The 18555-nt window shown below is 47.0% G+C and overlaps 1 protein-coding gene and 1 long non-coding RNA gene across 2 annotated transcripts in view; one reads left to right on the plus strand and one right to left on the minus strand.

Annotated features, from left to right (window-relative positions):
• Positions 1-1481: 1481 nt before the first annotated feature.
• On the minus strand, positions 1482-2029 carry LOC309858139. Its single transcript, XR_014308059.1, has 2 exons — positions 1912-2029; positions 1482-1669 (listed from the first exon to the last, which is right to left on the minus strand). It is a non-coding gene; the product is annotated as an uncharacterized lncRNA (long non-coding RNA).
• Positions 1935-18555, plus strand: part of FA2H (fatty acid 2-hydroxylase) — a 48916-nt gene continuing 32295 nt past the window's right edge. Inside the window, exon 1 of the mRNA XM_082750828.1 lies at positions 1935-2687. Coding sequence (XP_082606954.1) covers positions 2040-2687 — 648 coding nt within the window. The 5' untranslated portion in view covers positions 1935-2039. The remainder of the gene's footprint in view (positions 2688-18555) is intronic.

Raw genomic sequence — 18555 nt, forward strand, 5'->3', positions numbered from 1 at the left:
ACCCTCAGCAACAAGGATAAATCTTGAAATGATATTGAGTCAAACATGCGAGGCCACATAAAGCAAAATACAGTACCAGGTGATTTTCATAAAACTCAAAACAAAGCTTACCTAAATAACATATTGTATAGGCATATACATAGATGTAATAAAAATATTTTAAAAGCCAAGGAAGGATAAGCACAAAAGTCAAGACAGTGATTATCTCTTAGGAGGAGGTAGAGAGATGGAGGTTTTGGAGTATAGAGGCAGGTGCGAGTTTTTGTAATGTCCCAGCCCTTGGGTTGGGAGGCAAATTCATTGAGTTGATTGTACTATTTTTGCTTTGAAACCTACAAAGGCTCTTTTGTTTGCATTCAAATATTTATAAAGATTAAAGAATTGAAAATAGCAAAATAATTGTTAGCATACCATACACAGTTGCTGTTTTCCACTTAAAGTGTCCTGAAGATTATTTTCTATCGGTGCATGCAGATCTACCTCGTTCTTCCTAGTGGCTACAAAGCATTTCACTGTCTGTGAATGCATGCTCATTTAGTTTTTAGTCAGGCCTCCTTCATCATGGACATTTGGGTTGTTTCTAGTCTGTAAACAGTGTTGCAATTAATGTCATTACATATACATTCTTACTCAATATATCCATAAGGTCACATTTTTTAGAATTGGAATTACTATGGCAAGAAATGTGTTAAGATTCTGAATAGATGCCTTAAACTACTTGTTCAACTTCAGATAATAGTTTAAGGCAATGGTGATAAATGTAAACGGAGTTTTCCTCCAAGATATTGTCAGCAAGGAGTACTTGAGGACACCTGCGAGTGTGTGCCTGACTGCCTTGGCACATGCAAGGTATTTGGAACAGAGAAGGTGTGGAAATGAGGTGAGGGTGACATTGCATTCACCACTTGTAAAAAGCACCATTTGTGACCTAAGGTCTCCAGGCCTTTTGGACAGGAGTTCCTTCCAGACCCATAGACTCAGCCTAAGTCTTGCCTACTCCCTGTAGATGCGCCAGGAGAGGCCTGGAAGGGGGAGAAGGAAAGGACAACTATCCTGACCTTGGGCACATCTATTATCGGGGTGGCCCAGGCTTTCTCCCAGTGCTGGCTGGGCAGAGGTGCCCAGTCCCAGAACATAAACAAGAGTGACCCTGAAAATAACTTTTTCTAAGAGAGACAGAGCCCAGCTGGATTCTCTAGTCTCCCCTTGGGGTCCTCTGCCCAGGGCAAGATTAGAGTTTTGCAAGGGAGGCGGTCACTCAGGGTGCAAAATTTATGCCCATGCCAAAAAAACTTCATAATCAAGACAAAGAATATTTCAGTGCAGTATTTAATTCAAAATTAAGGCAAAAAATAATCCATAATGAACACAATATCAAAATTTTAAATATCAAGGACAAGATCCAACCCTGCACTTTACCATCTTGCTTCTCTTGCCTCACTAGCCCCCATTCCAATAAAGCTTTATTTACAAAAACATAATTTTAAAAAGATTCTTTATTATAGATGCACCTGGGCGGCTTAGTTGGGTGAGGCTTCGATGGGGTCAGGTCACGATCTCAGGGCGGTGAGATGGAGCCCCAGTGGGACCCGTGCTGGGCATAGAGCCTGCTTCGGGTTTTCTCTCACTCCTTCTCCCTCTGCCCCTCCCCTGCTCACGTCCTCTCTCTCTGTCAAAACAAACAAACAAAAACCAAACAACTTTATTATATATTGTGATAACTATCATACTGTTACTGTGATAAAATATAATGTCTCTAAAATTTACCATTTTAACCATTCTTAAGTGTACAGTGGCCTTAAGTACATTCGCGGCTGTTGTGTAACGGTAGGAGTTTTTAAATATCACATTAAAATATTATAGATTGTGATTATGGAGTTTGGGGGGGCCCGTGCCCAGAGTCTCACTCACCTTACTCTCGTCTTCGCCCTGCCTCCCCCACTCCTCGCCCCCTCCTGGAGCCTGAGAATCGAAAACTGCCAAGTTTCTCCCAAAGGACAGCAGCAAGAGTTATTCCAAAAGCGCTCAGGCCACCAAGGATGTCCGTCCATGCAGCCACCCGTGACAGGAAGAGTTGCTCCGCCTGCCTCTGCTCGTCCCCTTCGCTCTCCTCTTGCGACGGGACACACCTGGCGGGCGCGCCCTCTACCTGCCTAGGGCCACCTGGCTGGCAGCCCGCAGCGGGTGGCCCGCCCAGTTCTGGTCGCTCGGGCTTCCCCTCGGCCAATGAGGAAGAGGGAGCCTCCGGGCTCGAGCAGCGTCCGGCCGAGCGGCCAATGGGAGGGCGGCATGCAAATGAGCAGGTGCGGTGGCGGACGGCCCGTCAAGACGGTCCGGGCTCCCGGGATGTTAGAGGAGAGCTGGGCTGCCGCCGAGCAGAAGTCCGGGCTTCCAGCTGCGAGCTCCGGTCTCCCGCCATGGCCCCCGCTCCGCCCCCCGCCGTGTCCTTCTCGCCCGCCGAGGTCCAGCGGCGCCTGGCGGCCGGCGCCTGCTGGGTCCGCTGCGGGGCCCGCCTCTACGACCTCACTGGCTTCGTGCGGCACCACCCGGGGGGCGAGCAGCTGCTGCGGGCGCGGGCTGGCGAGGATGTTAGCGCCGACCTGGACGGGCCGCTGCACCGACACTCGGCCAACGCGCGCCGCTGGCTGGAGCAGTACTACGTGGGCGATCTGAAAGGAGACCCTCAGGTACATCCGGCCCCGGGGTCTCACCCTCCCCCTTGCTCCCCTTCTTCCCTCCCCCACTCTCCACGCACTGGCATGCCCGGTCCACCTGCCCTCTAGGAGGACCCAAGGTGACAGCCTCCGCCCTCAGCTTCGCTTTCCCCTTCTCTCCAGGTAACAGGTCACTACCCGCCCCCCTCACCAGGACTTGCCCTTCCTCTCCAGCCTTGCTCCTGACCTGACCCTCTTCCACCTGCTACTTCTACCACCACCTCCCAAGTCACTCCCTCCTTCCTAGTTGTTCCTTGTGCAGCCTCTGCCCTCTGACAATTTGGATCACCTTTTACCAGCCCCTCACGCTCCCAAGCTTTCCTTCCTGTTCCCTCATCAGCCTCTCCCTCTTTGCATCTGCTCTTCATTTCTGTTGAATAATAGCTTCCAGCCCCAGCTGCCCTCCCCTCCCCATCTCACCCTCCTGCTGCCTCCAGTAGTCACAGATCAGTTATCCTTCTCAGCCAGTTTGGATTTCCTGGTGCACTAGGGCTTCCCTTGGGTAGGTGGAGAGGTTGGGCCAGTGTCTTGGGTGGACTCTGTCCTCCCATCCCTCAGACCTCTCTTTATTTCCTGTCTTGCATGCTGGCATGGGTGTCCAAAAAGGCGAAATGACAGGGGTAAGCTAGTGTTTGGGTGGGGGAGAGGGGGTGGGCATGGGGATTAGCACTGTGAACCGCTTGCTGCCCTGCAGGACACCTTGTGATGCTATTTAGGTCTCCAACTGATCCTCGGGTAAGTTTTTTTTTAATCTCCATTTTAGGGTGTGGAAACTGAGGCTCAGGGAGGCTCTATAATTTGTCTAAGGTTAAAGTTAGTTAGTGGGAAAGCCAAATGTACCCAACTCCAAAATCAATGCTATCTCCATCCCAAGGATCTTGGGATACAGGGGATTGCTCCATCCACAGGGCCCCAGGTAGGCTGATCTAGGGACAAACTCACTCCAGGTGTGGCTATAGGACTGGTGACCGTGGGACCATCATGCTTGGGCATTAAGCCAAGAGTTGTTGCTTGCTTCTACCTCTTGTTTTCAGAGTGGTCCCAGCAAGTGCTTTTAGATCTTTGGATAAATGGATGTGTCTCTCACTGCTCCTGGTGGCTCCACATGGCACTGTCTAGTCTAATGTGTAAATCATTTATTCACTCACTCATTGGTCCTTGCATAATTGTCAGCACGGAGCTAGGCACTGAGGAGGTGCCAATGGACAGAACCAATACAGTCTTATCGGAGCTAACAGGCTAATCAGAGAACATACTAATGGTACAATAATTATTTCATCACTTGGTACCATCAGAATGTGGATTTGGAGGTGAGGAGTTCAAGAGCTTTCTTGAGAAAGTGACATTTGCACTGAGAATTAGTTGATGGTTTGGGTGTTGGCCTGGTCAAGTGTGGTGGGATGAGCATTCCAGACAGAGGGAACAGCATGTGTAAAGAAGGCCCTGAAGGGTATGGACTTGGCACAGTCAAGGGACAAATAAAACCAGTGTGGCTAGAGGCTGGTGGGCAAGGAGAGAGAAGCGGGAGGAGGCCAGAGATCAGCAAGAGCTACGTCATGCCATGCCGGGCCTCCTAGGCTGCAGGATGGATTTGGGACCCGATTCTAAGAACGACAGGAAACCAGGGAAGGGATGCAATCAAGCAGGGGTGTTGTGTGGTCAGATTTGCATCTTTGGAAGAACACCCTGGCTCCAGAGCCAAGAAGGAACAGAGGGAGCCCAAGGGAGTGTGAGGAGACCAGGCAGGAGACTACCATGTAGCCAAGGGGAGATGGGGTTGAATTTGGGAGATTTCATAGGTAAAATACCAGGGCTCAGCATTTGGCAGCAGCAGCCCATCTGAATCCTGGCAGCTGATGTTTGGCGTCAGGTCATGCTGAAGGGGCAGAGAGGTTTAGCTGTAGATCCAACTCAAGCTGAGTGCAGGAAACGAGAGGCTGGAATCAAACTGCAGAGTTACAGATTTGTGATGCCTCATGGGAGCCATCCTACACTGGAACTGGGTCCTATGAACAGGGGCCTTAGGGTGAGGCTTCTTTTCCCAGAAAGCAAGGATCACCCCAGGCCAGCAGCCCTCAATGGCTCTACCTCCCAGCTCTGCTAAGCACCCAACACTGGTTTGCTTTGGCTTCGTTCCGCTTTGCTTTGCCTTACCTGACCCTCAGGGAGGACTCAGAGAATATGGAGACCAAGTTGGCTTCCTACCCCTGCACTCACCTGTTAGCCACAGTCCCAGTGCGGCCATGCTGCAGGCATCCTTGTATCTGAGCCCCAAGCTGAGGATGTGGGGAAAAAAACTAAAAACTGACAACATGCTTACAGACCCAAGGCTCAAACTTGACCAGCAGCCATACTTACCCAACACTCCAGCTGCCTGTCAGCTTCTGTCTATGGATTTCCCTTCTGGAAGCTAGTATAGTGTTGTCTTTAAACTGAGGGAGAAGGTAGTCAGAGGAGAAGTCTGGAATGGAGTATCCCGTTCGGAGAGAAGCTCTCTTCTTATGGCCCGAATGGAGACATCTCTGTCCTTCTTTCTGGCTCAGCCTTTCAAGCAACCTTCATATTGCTTTCCTCCTCTCCCTTCTCCCCTCCTGCCAGACCAGAGAGGCTGACATGCGGGGAGCTTCGAGCCCAGCTCCCATCATGTGCGGACCAGGAGGGGAGATGGGAAAGGGGAATGGCATTAACCAGCTCCTTTTGTTTGGAGTTCATTTCTTTTTTCTGTTTCTTTCTTCTTTTTTTTTTTTAAGATTTTAATTTATTTATTTGAGAGAGAGAGCCTGAGCAGGGCCAAGAGGGTTAGAGGGAGAAGCAGGCTCCCCGCTGAGCAGGGAGCCCAATGGAGGGCTCATTCCCCGGACCCTGGGATCACGACCTGAGCAGAAGGCAGACACTTCACTGACTGAGCCACCCAGACACCCCTGAAGTTCATTTCTGAGTGGTTCTCCTTCTAGCAGACCTTCTTCCCCAGTGTAGTCCTTGGAGGGGAGCATCCCGGAGCTCCGCTGTGAAATTTCCAGGAAGAAGGTCTGGTCCCTTTGGTTTCCCCTGTTCTCCATTTTGCCACACCTCCTCACACACCCCTAGGTACTCTAACACACATTCACACTCACACAAAGATATACATATGTACACACACACACACACACACACATACACAAAACAAGTCAAACTCGTTTGAGCCCACATACTGTCAGGATGAAACAAGGTCTGCTGTGACCATGGTCTTGCACTTGAGGAAGTTGAGCTGCCCACCTAGAGCGAGTGAGAGGGCTATGGCTAAGCAGAGAAATCAAGCCCTCTTCTCATCCTGACCCACAGCGGTTGGGGGGCGCATTCAACCTCCTCACTGCAAACTCAGTTCTTCTCGCTGTAGCTCATGTCGTTAGTGGGGCGTGAGGTCCATTTATCGAGCTGCAACCAGCATTTATTTACTTATTTTAAGATTTTATATATCTAATTTATTTTATTTTATTTTATTAATGGTTTCATTTATTTATTTGGCATAGAGAGACACAGCAAGAGAGGGAACACAAGCAGGGGGAGTGGGAGAGGGAGGAGGCTTTCTGCTGAGCAGGGAGCCCGATGAGGGGCTTGATCCCAGGACCCAGGGATCACGACCTGAGCTGAAGGCAGACGCTTAATTACTGAGCCACCAGACGCCCTTTTATTTATCTATTTTAGTGAGAGAGAAAGAGGGAGAGAGAAAGAGAGCATGCGAGCAGGGGGAGGGGCAGAGGGAGAGAATCCCATGCAGACTCCCCACCGAGCACAGAGCCCAACATGGGGAGCCACCTCACAACCCCGAGATCAAAACCGGGGCTCACACCAGGAGTTAGATGCACAACCGAGCCCAGCAGGTGCCCCTGAGCTCCAGTCGGCATTTAAAAGAAATAATTAGGAAAGGAAAGTGCTTTGGGTTCAAATCTCTCCCCAAGGTCATAGATACTGTGTTTCCCAGACTTGGGGTATCCATGAATCACTGTCAAGTTTTTTCCCCCTAAATTGGTATACCACTTGAACTATTATACTTAATATTTATCTTTAGGTAGACTCACTTTCTATTTTCCCACTTACTCATCCTAGGCAATAATACCAGTGACATCACAAGTTTTACGTGCACTTGAAAACAGAGAGCTACTCAGATAAATACTTATTCCTTGTATCTCCTAAAATCATCCCAGGTCCCATCGGTGGAGTACATATCATACTCTGGAAAATATAGAAAGCGGAGCTTCTTTTTTTTTTTTTTTTAAGATTTATTTATTTATTTATTTATTTATTTATTTATTTATTTGACAGAGAGAGAGAGATAGAGAGGGAGAGATCACAAGTAGGCAGAGAGGCAGGCAGAGAGAGGAAGGGAGGCTCCCTGCTGAGCAGAGAGCCCGATGTGGGACTTGATCCCAGGACCCTGAGATCATGACTTGAGCGGAAGGCAGAGGGTTTAACCCATGGAGCCACCCAGGCGCCCCAAAAGCGGAGCTTCTTAATCCCTGTGTTCTGTGGATCATTTTCTGGGATTGGTGAATGGGACTGTGCATTTTTCTAGTGAGAGAGTGACAGCTTTTATCATAGTCCAACCAGAATCCTCCCCTCACTCCAAACCTGCCATCAAGAGGCTAATAACTGTGAAAGGGTGGCTCGTACTCCCCCCCCCACACACACATACACGTGTGGACTTGGGAGGACCACATGCCTCTGGATAGAAGCCCTCTGTTCGAGAAGACCCTGGAGGAAAACAAACCTCAACTGCCCAGCCAGTGCTGTTGGCATAATTGATGTCCAGATGACTGGGCACTGGGTCCTTATCCCACAGGGTGCATCCTTCTCCGGCGGCGAAGTCAGCAGTATCTCCCATGGGTGTTTCTGCCAGCCTTTGGGGGTCTGGCCACGCAGAACCTCAGGGCTTGAGTAATCCAATAGCATAGGAGAGCTAAGTGCAGGAAGACTCAGAGTGCCCACCCCATCACTCAGACTCCCCTGGCCAGGGTCATCGGGACCTTTGCCTCACCAAACCCGGTCACCAGTTAACACCTTACCTCACCTGGTCTGGAAGCAACTCTTGATGCAGTCACCATTCCTTTTCCTTGATACACTTTCTTCAGTTGGCTTCTGGAGACCACATCCTTTAGTTCTACACCTGCTTGAGTTTTCTATGGCTGCTCTAACAGATCGCCAGGAGCTCAGTGACTTCAAGCAACGCAGAGGTATTCTGTTATGGTTCCAGAATTCAGAATTCAGTAATAAGTCAGCAGAGCAGGCTTCCTTCTGAAGTTTCTAAGGAAGAATCCATTTTCTTGCCTTTTCCAGCTTTTATTTATTTGTTTATTTGTTTATTTATTTTAAACAGTGGTTTTTATCTACTTATTTCTTAAGTAGGCTCCACACCCAGCGTGGAGCCGAGCACAGCGCTTGAACTCACAACGCTGAGCTCAAGAGTTGGATGTCTAAGCAACCGAGCCACCCAAGGACCCCCTTTTCCATCTTTTAGAAACTGCTGGTATACTTGGCTTCCCCAGGCAGTAGTTGCATCTCTCCAACCTTTGCTCCCACATCTCTTATTCTCTGACTCTCCTGCCTTCACACTTCACTTCTAAGGTCCCTTGTGACCACACTAAGGCCACCAGGGTCATCCAGGATCATCTCCCCTTCCTAGGGTCCCAAACTTAATCACATCAGCAAAGTCCCTCTTGCCACGTAGGATAACAAATTCCCGGGTCCCAGCTGTGGGGACATAGACTGGGGGGCAGGTAGGTGCATCGCTGCACCTACCTCACCACCTGGAGCCCTGGTGATTCGTCCTCAGGCTTCTTCGCTAGTTGCTCGTGCTCTGCATCTCACAGAGCAGTTTGCAGAGGTTAAATGGAACCATATAACGTGTGCTCTGCTGGATAGCTGTTTCCATTCAGTACTATGTCTAGGAGATTATCCGTGTTTTCCTTACTTTTTTTTAATAAAGGTTTTATTTCTTTAGTTGAGAGAGAGCAGGAGTGGGAAGGGGAAGGAGCAAGAAGCAGGCTCCACGGTGAGCAGGGAGTGCAACGTGGGGCTCGATCCGAGGACCCCGAGATTATGACCTAAGCTGAAGGCAGATCCTTAACTGAGCCACCCAGGTGCCCCTTCCTTAATCTTGATGGCAACTGTCTGCACTGTCTTCTTTGTCCTCGAGAAGCCATAGGCTGTAGAAAGGAAAAAATGCAGAATAACTGGAAGACAGAGTGGCTGGCTTGGCACAGACCACGCTCTAATCCTCATGAGCATCCTTAGTCGGATTCCTTCTGGCATGTCTCCCCACTGCTGCCCCGCTCTGACCAGTGCCCCCGTAAACTCATTCTTGCAACAGCCTCCCAGGCAGATCTCTCCCGCACTCCCGGGCCTGCGACCTTTCCTAAAGGGACTTTTGTCCTGTCACAGCAGTATTCCCAAGCTCTTAGGGCCTGCCCACGGCCACACCCTTTCGGTCCGGCTCCAGTGCCCTCTTCTTACACAGAGCTTCTCACCCTTTGCCCGCACCTGTGTTACAGAGTTCATAACGTTCTTCCTTATTTACTGTGTTTTTCCCTCTGTGTCCAATCTCGCCGACTAAACCATAAACTCTCTGAACACTGGAACTGACTCATCTGGGTTCCTCTAGGACACACTAGCTCGCCGGTGTATGCCAACAGGAACGAATCAATGTTTGAGTCGGTGAATGAGTGAGCTGCTTGGAAAACCGAAACCTTACAAATAAAGGAAAAGGAAAGTGGTCATCTTAGCACACACAAGATACTTCAAGAGTTACAAAGTTTAAAAAAAAAAAATCTTTTTCCAATTTCTCTTTGTTGGCTGAAAGGCCTGGGAGTTTGGTGGAAAGGATGGAGGGCTATCCAGGGACACACTCATTTCTGCCTTCATCTCCGGTTATTCTCAGCCAGAGAGCTGGCCAGTGTCTTCTAGACCAGCCACCGCCATGCACGCATGCCCATGAGTCCCCTGTAGGAGTGGGCATGAAGTCGGTCACGGAAAATGCCCGTCGAGAGCCCTCATTGCTCTCAGGGCTGTGGCCACCCCCATGTGGCTTTCAGTGCCTGTATGACGTGCACAGGCAGGGGGCCCAGGATGCCTGGATTTCCAGTTCTATGTACTCTTTCCTGCATCTTTTCATGCAAATTTCTCTAAAGGATATATCCTTGGAACTGCGGTCCTCCGTCTTCTCTATCGCTGCTCATCTAGGTTGATATGATATTTAAACTTCATACTCAAGATTTTTAAAAAAGATTTTATTTATTTATTTGACAGACAGAGATCACAAGTAGGTGGAGAGGCCAACGTGGGGCTCGATCCCAGGACCCTGGGACCGTGACATGAGCTGAAGGCAGAGGCTTTAACCCACTGAGCCACCCAGGCGCCCAATACTCACGATTTTTTGTTGTGAGGCACAGTTCGCCAAATATTTTGTTTTCCTGCCTTGATAGTATATTGCAAAGTATTTAAGTAGTGGTACCAGATAAGCAAATTTGGGGGACTGTGATGCATATAAATATGTCGTCAAGTCCTGTCATGGGAAAACTAACAGCCAGAAATTCTGTTGATACAAGAATGCATGACTATGCAGGTCAACCTTGCGATCTACAATAGACTTGGTTGATAAGTATCTACGTGAAGTAGTCTTAATTTCTCCTTTAAAGGGAAAAGAATTTAAAACTTAGTCTAGTTCTCTACATTCTTCTTTGCCCCTAGAACCTTCCCAACAGTGCTTAGCTCAGATTTCCCACTGGAAAGTGGATCTCTAGTAATAGTTTTAGTTTTATAAGTTCCAAATGTCCGTGGTCCATAATAACCCACTCAGTCGCTAAGCTCTAGTCTTTTTTTTTTTTTTTAAGATTTTATTTATTTATCCGACAGAGCATACTTGTGCCCAAGCAGGCAGAGTGGCTGACATGGGACTCGATCCCAAGACGATGGGATCATGACCTGAGCCGAAGGCAGACATTTAACTGAGTCACCCAGGTGCCCCTAGTCCTTAGTCTTCTATAATAACAAAAGTCTATGAAACGGGCCTCATTTATCCACAGAGATGAAAGACAGACCTCAAAAATTTTTAAGTCAATTCAAGGCCCACACTGTGAGTCTGGCTGCCACGGAAGAATAAAGGACATCCGCACTGGGGCGCCTGGAGACGGCTTCTGTGACCCTATATACCACTCCCCCCAAGCCAGGGACAAGGCTAGAGTAGCCTGCCTTAGTTGTTTTCTCTTATCCAGGGAAGACCCGTTGGCATGCCAAGTGTAATGGCTTTTGCACGTAGCAAACAGGGTGCTGTAAAAAATTCAGTTGTTCCTTGGACCTAAATAGGAAGGTCCTTGATTCCTAGGAAAAAAGGTCACTTGAAATGAATCTACTTTAAATGAAGACTAGATCTTATAGAAAAATTGGATAGGGTTTGGGAGATGGAAACTGATTATCTTCAAAAATGGAAATGAAGGGGTGCCTGCCTGGGTCAGTTGGTAGAACGTGAGACTCTTGATCTCAGGGTCATGACTTTGAGCCCCAAGTTGTGCACAGAGATTACTTTAAAAAAAAAATTAAAAATGAAACTGAAAAAATTTTTTTCATTTATTTTAACCTGACAACCAAATTAAGATTGCACTTGCGTGCAGGTTTTTAGATTGAACAAATAAATCAAGTCATGTGGGTTTTGTGCACATGAGCAGTTTTTCTGGCAAAAGTGCATGAAAGCACAATGTGGCAGTCCAAACTTCACACTGGCTTTTCACACATTAAGAGTCTTTTTACAAGAGTATTTAAGATCTAGGGATCTTTCTTGATCCTTTGATAAACAGGTCATTCATTCTCTTTTGAAGAGCCTCATCCTTTGCTGGTCGCCTGTGTTTCAGTGTTAAACAGCCTAACTTTGCCAAATCCTTATTTTGTAGGGGAATTGCGAGTAAAACGGTTTTCTTTCCACTTCATTGACTTCATGAAATTTTTGGATTTTGGCATTGATTTTCAATTTCACTTTGTTTTGGGTTTGCATTTTGTTACATTGTATGTTGTCGGATGACAGCAACCCCAACCATCACTTTGCCGAGTAGACTATGGGGATCTGGGAGGAGGCAGGGGTCGATGTTTAAGCTTGAACTAAACTCATAAATGGTCAGTTGGCTTGAAGATAGTTGCACGTTAAGGTGATTTTTGGTGATCTTTGCAACTTGAATCTCCAGGGACTCAGAAAAAGAACACTTGGATAATAATGATCCTTCTAGAACTAATAGTTTGGTCAGTTCTCCCATCTCATAGATGAGAAACGTGTAGTTCTAAGAGATCCTAGAATGTGGCAGGTCTCAAGGTCCTTGGTATTTCCATGGCACATACATAGGGACAAACCTTAACCAAGGGGGCTCTTTTTCTTATTGATTTATAATCACTCTTTATATGTGAAGGATATTAGACCATTTTCTATCATATGTATTACTATTTGTCCTTTAGTTTTCATTTGTCTTTTGATTCCTTTAATGTTTTTTCTCCATTTAAACCTTTAAAATATCTATATTGTAAAACATACTGTTTTATCATTCTTAGAAAGACCACCTCTACTTGAAAATTTTATACATAAAATATACTGTAGGGGTGCCTGGGTTATTTAGTCAGTTAAGCATCTGTCTTCAGCTCAGGTCATGATCCCAGGGTCCTGGGCTCAAGCCCCACGTTGTGTTGGCTCCCTGCTTAGCAGGAAGCCTTCTTGTCCCTCTCTCTATGCCTGCCACTCTCCACCCCCCCCCCCCCCGCTTGTGCTGTCTCTCTCTCTCTCTTTCTGTCATATAAATAAAATCTTTAAAAAATATATTTTAGTATCAGGGAGCCTGGGTGGCTCAGTCGGTTAAGCCTCTGACTCTTGGTTTTGCTCAGGTCATGATCTTGGGGTCACATCAGGCTCTGTGCTCAGCAGGGAGTCTGCTTGAGTTTCTCTCTTTCTCTCCCTCCCCCTCCCCCTCTGCTCCTCTCCTTGCTCACAGGTATTTGCACACATGTTTTCTCTCTTTCTAAAATACATAAAATCTTAAATATGTTTGTATCTTGCTAATAATGCTATGCTTAATGTTTTTGTTATTGTTTGTTTTTTCTTGGATTTATTATCTACCTGAAATTTTTTTTGGTATAAGGAACAAAATAGAGATTATTTTAGGTTTATATTTTCCAAATGACCAACTGGTTATCCCAGTAGATTTATGGAATAATCACTTTTCCCACTGGTTTAAAAAACACCTTTATCATAAATCAACCATTCAAATACATGGTTTGGTCCATTTGGGGCTTTATTCTGTACCATGGAAACCACTAAGTTTTTATTAGGTTTCAGCCTTTAGTTTTTGTTGTTTTTTTTTGTTTTTCTCTCCATCTTCCTTCTGTTCCATTCCAGCCAGGATTCTGCCCCCACCTGCTCCACTAGAGAAAGCAAAGAGTCGGACAGGGACTGAGCATCATTTCTGGGCCTTGTTGCTGCCCTTGGGGAAACAGTCTGACTTTCACAGCTGGGGCTGTCTAGCATGCCCTGGACACCGAGGTCATGTGGCCAAAGCAGGGAGTAAGCAACTCAAGGAAGCCCACGCAGGCGACAGGCCCTAGTCACCAAGACTAGAAGGGAAGGGGGCATCCAAAGTGGGTGTCCTAGTGGTCATGGAATGGTAATGATTTCAGCAGGGAATGCAGGAGTGGGGAGGGGTGTGGAGGCGGGCTTGTGGCTAGAATTCTGGACATGGGTGGTCCTGTGTGCCTTCCTGGTATTGTGTCCACCCACAGCCTGTGGTTAGAAGCTAGAAGAACAGTGAGATAGTCACATTTACTAGCAGGGAACCTAGGGTCCTTCTTGCAAAGTGCTGTAAATCTCATACTTCTTGGCCCTCTGGCGAGGGAACTGGATTCTTATCGCCCTACCTTCCTTCATCAAAATCAAAAGACGAGCTCCTTAAAAACAGATTCCTGGTCTTCTGGGGATGGTGGAAATGTTCTATATCGTGATTTGGACATTGGGTACAAGGAAGCAAGCATATGACTGTCAAAACTTATCAAACTATACACTTAAGATTGATAACCTTTGGGTCATCTGGGTAGCTCAGTCAGTTAGGCATCTTCCTTTGCCTCAAATCATGATCCCAGGGTCCTGGGATCGAGTCCTGGTGTACAGCTCCCTGATCAGTCAGGGGTCAGCTTGTTCCTCTCTCTTTCTCCATACTCGGCCCATGCTCTCTCACGCAAATAAATAAATAAAATCTTTTTTTAAAAAAAAGAAAGATAGGTCATCTTTACTATATGGAAATTAGACCCAAATTTTTTAAAGGGAGGCAAATAAATTTCACATTTATTTAGTAATCATGCCTTTGGATATGCCTTATGATTACACGTGTTAGGTGTTAATATATGCAAACTCTTAAAGATTGTTTTTAAAAAGAACCGTAGGATATGAATAAATGGTAGGACTTAGGTAGAGGGGTTCTTTCAGCTTGACTGCAGTTTAAAATTTTTCAATAATAAATCACTGGGGAAAAACTAAGTAGTCACATTACAGGCATACCAGAGAAATGTATGTTCTTAAATCAGTGGAAAAATAAAGCAACAGCACTTGAACTGTTACGTGCAACAAAGCACGTAATTTCTAGTAATATTGTGCTACTTTCCTAGAGCAGTCGTAACAAAGTGCCCCAAAGAAGGTGGCTTAAAATGAGAGAAATGTTTCATCTCAGTCCCAGAGACTGGAAGTCTGAAATTGGGGTATGAGCATAGTTGGTTCCCTCTTGAGGCTCTGACGGAGCATCTGTTTGCCTCTTTCCTGGTTTCTTGGCTTACAGGTACATCCCTAAAATCTCTGCCTCCATCCGCACAAATGCACTTTTCCCTGTATCTCTGCATCTCCAAATTTCCCCCTCTCCTTTGAGGACACCAGTCTTACTGGATTTCGAGTCCACCTTAACCCAGTATGACCTTAAAGGAACAGGATTACATCTGCAAATACCCTGTTTCCAAATAAAATCACATTCACAGGTTCTGGGTGGACATGAATTTGGTCTGGGTGTTGGGGTAGGGGCTAGAGACACCATTCCACCCAGTACCGATATCATTAAACCACTTTGCCACTCAGACAACCTAGATGGCATGGCTCAGTTGGTTAAGTTGTCCAACTCTTGATTTTGACTCTGGTCAAGATCTTGGGGTTGTGGGATCAAGCCCTGCATCAGGCTCTATAATCAGCAGGAAGTCTGCTTGAGATTTTTCTCTCTCCCCCTCTGCCCCCACCCAATAAATAAGTAAATAAATCTTTAAAGGAAAAAGACTCTCTGGAGACAAGACCAGAAATCTGTGTTTTAAACAAGCACGCCGGGTGGCTCAGTGGGTTAAAGCCTCTGCCTTCGGCTCAGGTCATGATCACAGGGTCCTGGGATCGAGCCCCACATCAGGCTCTCTTCTCAGCAGGGAGCCTGCTTCCTCCTCTCTCTGCCTCCTCTCTCTGCCTACTTGTGATCTCCGTCTGTCAAATAAATAAATAAAATCTTTTTAAAAATAAATAAATAAAAAATAAACAAGCACGCCATGTGGCTCAGAAGCTCCGTCAAATTTGCTGCCCTCTGTTCTAGAAAGCTAAGGGCAGAGGGAAAATGGGATGGAAAACTGGAAGGGTGAAAGTTGCTCAGTGGGCAGATCTCTCAGGATTACTTAAGCATCGGCATCCCCAAGCTCTGAGCATATGGCTTGGCACAGAGCAGCTGTGCAGGCCACCCACCCTCTCCCCAACGCAGCCAGAAAGAGCAGGGGCCTTGGGTCTGCAGCCCAAGACCTGTGCCCTGATCCAGCTGTGTGTCCCACTGACTATGTGACACTGTGTGAGTAATTTAAATTCTCCTGGCCTCAGCTCCATCATTCCCTGCATCCCTACAGGGTTTGGTCGCAGGAGATCTGTGAGACCAAACATGTATGTTGAACAGAATCAGGATGACTACAAGCCCCCCCAGCCCCAGCTTCTGCTAAGAAAAGGTAGATTCCTGTAGAGAGAAGGATGTCTTCAGAACCTGAGAGGCTATGTGCTCAGACCCTCTTGGGCAAAGCCACGCACCCTGGGGGAGTTGGGGAGTGGTGACATCCTGGTCCCTCGCTGTTGTCCCTTCCCTCCCAACTAGGGTCTGGGGGTCTGTTCCGACCTGCTTCCCTCATTCCATCTTCACCTGGACAGGGGCAGGGTTGGACCAGGGAAATCACCCCAGTCAGGGATGGACAGTCCCCACATATTAGGCTGGCAAAGGCCCCAAGGGGTCTCAGGGGTGTGCATAGTCACCTTGTTCACCCCACGTCTTCTTCCTCTGTTTTAATATAACCCTGATATATGTGTTTATTGCACAAACACAATAGTCTCCTCACGCTCAGACTGAGCTCTGGTGCTTGGGACAAAAAGACATGTTGTAACTGCCCTCCTGGGGTGTGCCTGCCGGTAGTGAAGGGAGGGAGACAAATAGGACAGTTATAGGTGATTGATAAGAGCTACAATAGAGTATGTATGTATAAGAGTCTCTATGTGTATATGTATTATGCAACAGAATAAATAATATATTTCAGAATGGGGGCTGTGACAGAGTGACAGCTGGAACTTCTGATGGGAGGAGTCTAGGGTGACTTCTCTGAAGAGCTGATATCTGTTGGATGACAAGGGGTCATCATAAAGGAGAACTTGGTTAAAAAAAAAAAAAAAAAAAAAGCCTAAGCAGAGGGAATAGCAAGTGCAAAGGTCCTGGAGTATGGTATGACTTGGTGGTGTTTTATACCCAAAGGAAGGCTCTTAAAAAAAAAAAAAAAAAAAAGATTTATTTATTTTAGAGGGAGAGGGAAAGAGCGAGCAGGGGAAGGGCAGAGGGAGAGAGAATCTCAGGCAGACTCCTCACTGAGCGTGGAGCCTGACATGGGACTCCATCTCACGACCCTGACACCATGACCAGAGCCAAAAATCAAGAGTTGGACGCTTAACTGACTGAGCCACTCAGGTGGCCTCTGAGCATTGCAGGTGAGGGGGAGTGTAGTCTGGGTGGGGGTGAGGGTGGGGGCAGGGGAAGCAGGGGCCTTGTCTCTGCAGAGCTCATGGTCATCCTGAGGGGGTTTAGATTTTATCCTAAGAACAATGGGCTGGAGGACTGTAAGTGGAAGACTGGCAAAGTTGGTCTGCATTTTACTAGGTTGTTCTGGCTGCAGAGGGGAGGCAGAAGGGAGTCAAGAGTGGAAGCAGGAAGAAAGTTAAGACGACACCGCTGTTGTTGACAGAGCTGCCGCTGAGACCAAAGGAAATGGCTAGGAACCAGAAATGTCGTGGGGGCGGAAGCATTAAAACGTGCTAATGGATTAAATGCTGAGAGTAAGGGGAAGACTTGAGGATGACGCCAAGGTGACTTGAGCAACTGGGTGGTTCAAGATATGGAAATGGTGAATCCTGGGGTGGAGGCCCAGGTTTGGGGTGAAGTAATCAGCGTACACTGGGGCCACATTAGGTTTGAAATGCCAAGGAAACACTCACATAGAGATTTCCAATAGTCATTGAATGTATGAGTCCAGAGCTATGTTATCCAATATGGTAGCCGTGTACCACATGTGGCTATTTAATTTAAAATTAAAATCCAGTCCTTCAGTTACATGACGCACATTCCAAGCACTCAGTTAGAAATATGGGGCTGGAGCTACTATACCAGACAGCACAGATCTAGAACATTTCCATCCGCGCAGAAAATTCTATGGGGCAGCATTCATCTAGAACTGTGCCACTGAGCTGAAAGGTATTTCTCTCTAGGATAATGACGTCCTAATCTGGTGACTCTGGTCCAGCAAGCTGGTATCCTCGTGTTGTTCACAAATAGCTCCTTCTTGTCCTTGACCACACCAGACTGTGTATGTAAGTGATGTCCCTGAGTGGTGGCTCTATCAGAGAGGCCCTAACCACCCAGAAGGACAGCTTGCCCTAGAGCTGTTCAAGGACTTCATCCCCTTCATCCACCTTATAGGGATGAGGATAAACATAGTGTTTGATAAGCATAAAACAGGGCACGTAGACCAGCACTCCCCAGGAGACACTAGTTCTAGGGCTAACTGTGCTGATTCTGCTAGTTTAAGAGATATGCAGTGGGTTTGGGGTTAGGTTAAATGAGAGTGGAAAAGAAGACATAAGCTCTGAGTCCAACAGTCTTGTGTTCTAGAATTATCTGTACCACTGGAGACAAGCCAGTCAACTCCTCTGAATGTAAGCATCCTCAAAGAAGATTCCAGGTCCAGGCGAGGGAAGAGGGAATTGTTTGGACCAGTAGGTTGGAATCTGTAAAAAGTAGCAGGTGCGAGGCAGGTTGATTTGGGGGTTGGTTGTTCTAGTTTGCTGACAAAACAAACAGTTAAGGGCCTTCTCGTGTTCTTGGCAATATAATCCTTTGTCATTTTGTAGCTGATAATGAGAATGAGTAAGTTATCTCTCTTTAACAAATAGATTATAAAAGGAGAATTTAGGAATATTGTTTCTGGGATAGTGATAAATGGAGTCATTTGTAAACAGTGGGTTTTTTTTTCCTTTTAAAAACAGCATAATAGGGGCGCCTGGGTGGCTCAGTGGATTAAGCCGCTGCCTTCGGCTCAGGTCATGATCTCAGTGTCCTGGGATCGAGCCCCGCATCGGGCTCTTTGCTCGGCGGGAGCCTGCTTCTCTCTCTCTCTCTGCCTGACTCTCCGCCTACTTGTGATTTCTCTCTCTGTCAAATAAATAAATAAAATCTTAAAAAAATAATAAATAAAAATAAAAACAGCATAATAGGGACACTTGGGTGGCTCAATGGGTTAAGCCGCTGCC

The sequence above is a fragment of the Mustela nivalis genome (genome assembly GCF_964662115.1).
Source record: "Mustela nivalis genome assembly, contig: HAP1_SCAFFOLD_1905, whole genome shotgun sequence".
NCBI classification, from domain to species: domain Eukaryota; kingdom Metazoa; phylum Chordata; class Mammalia; order Carnivora; family Mustelidae; genus Mustela; species Mustela nivalis.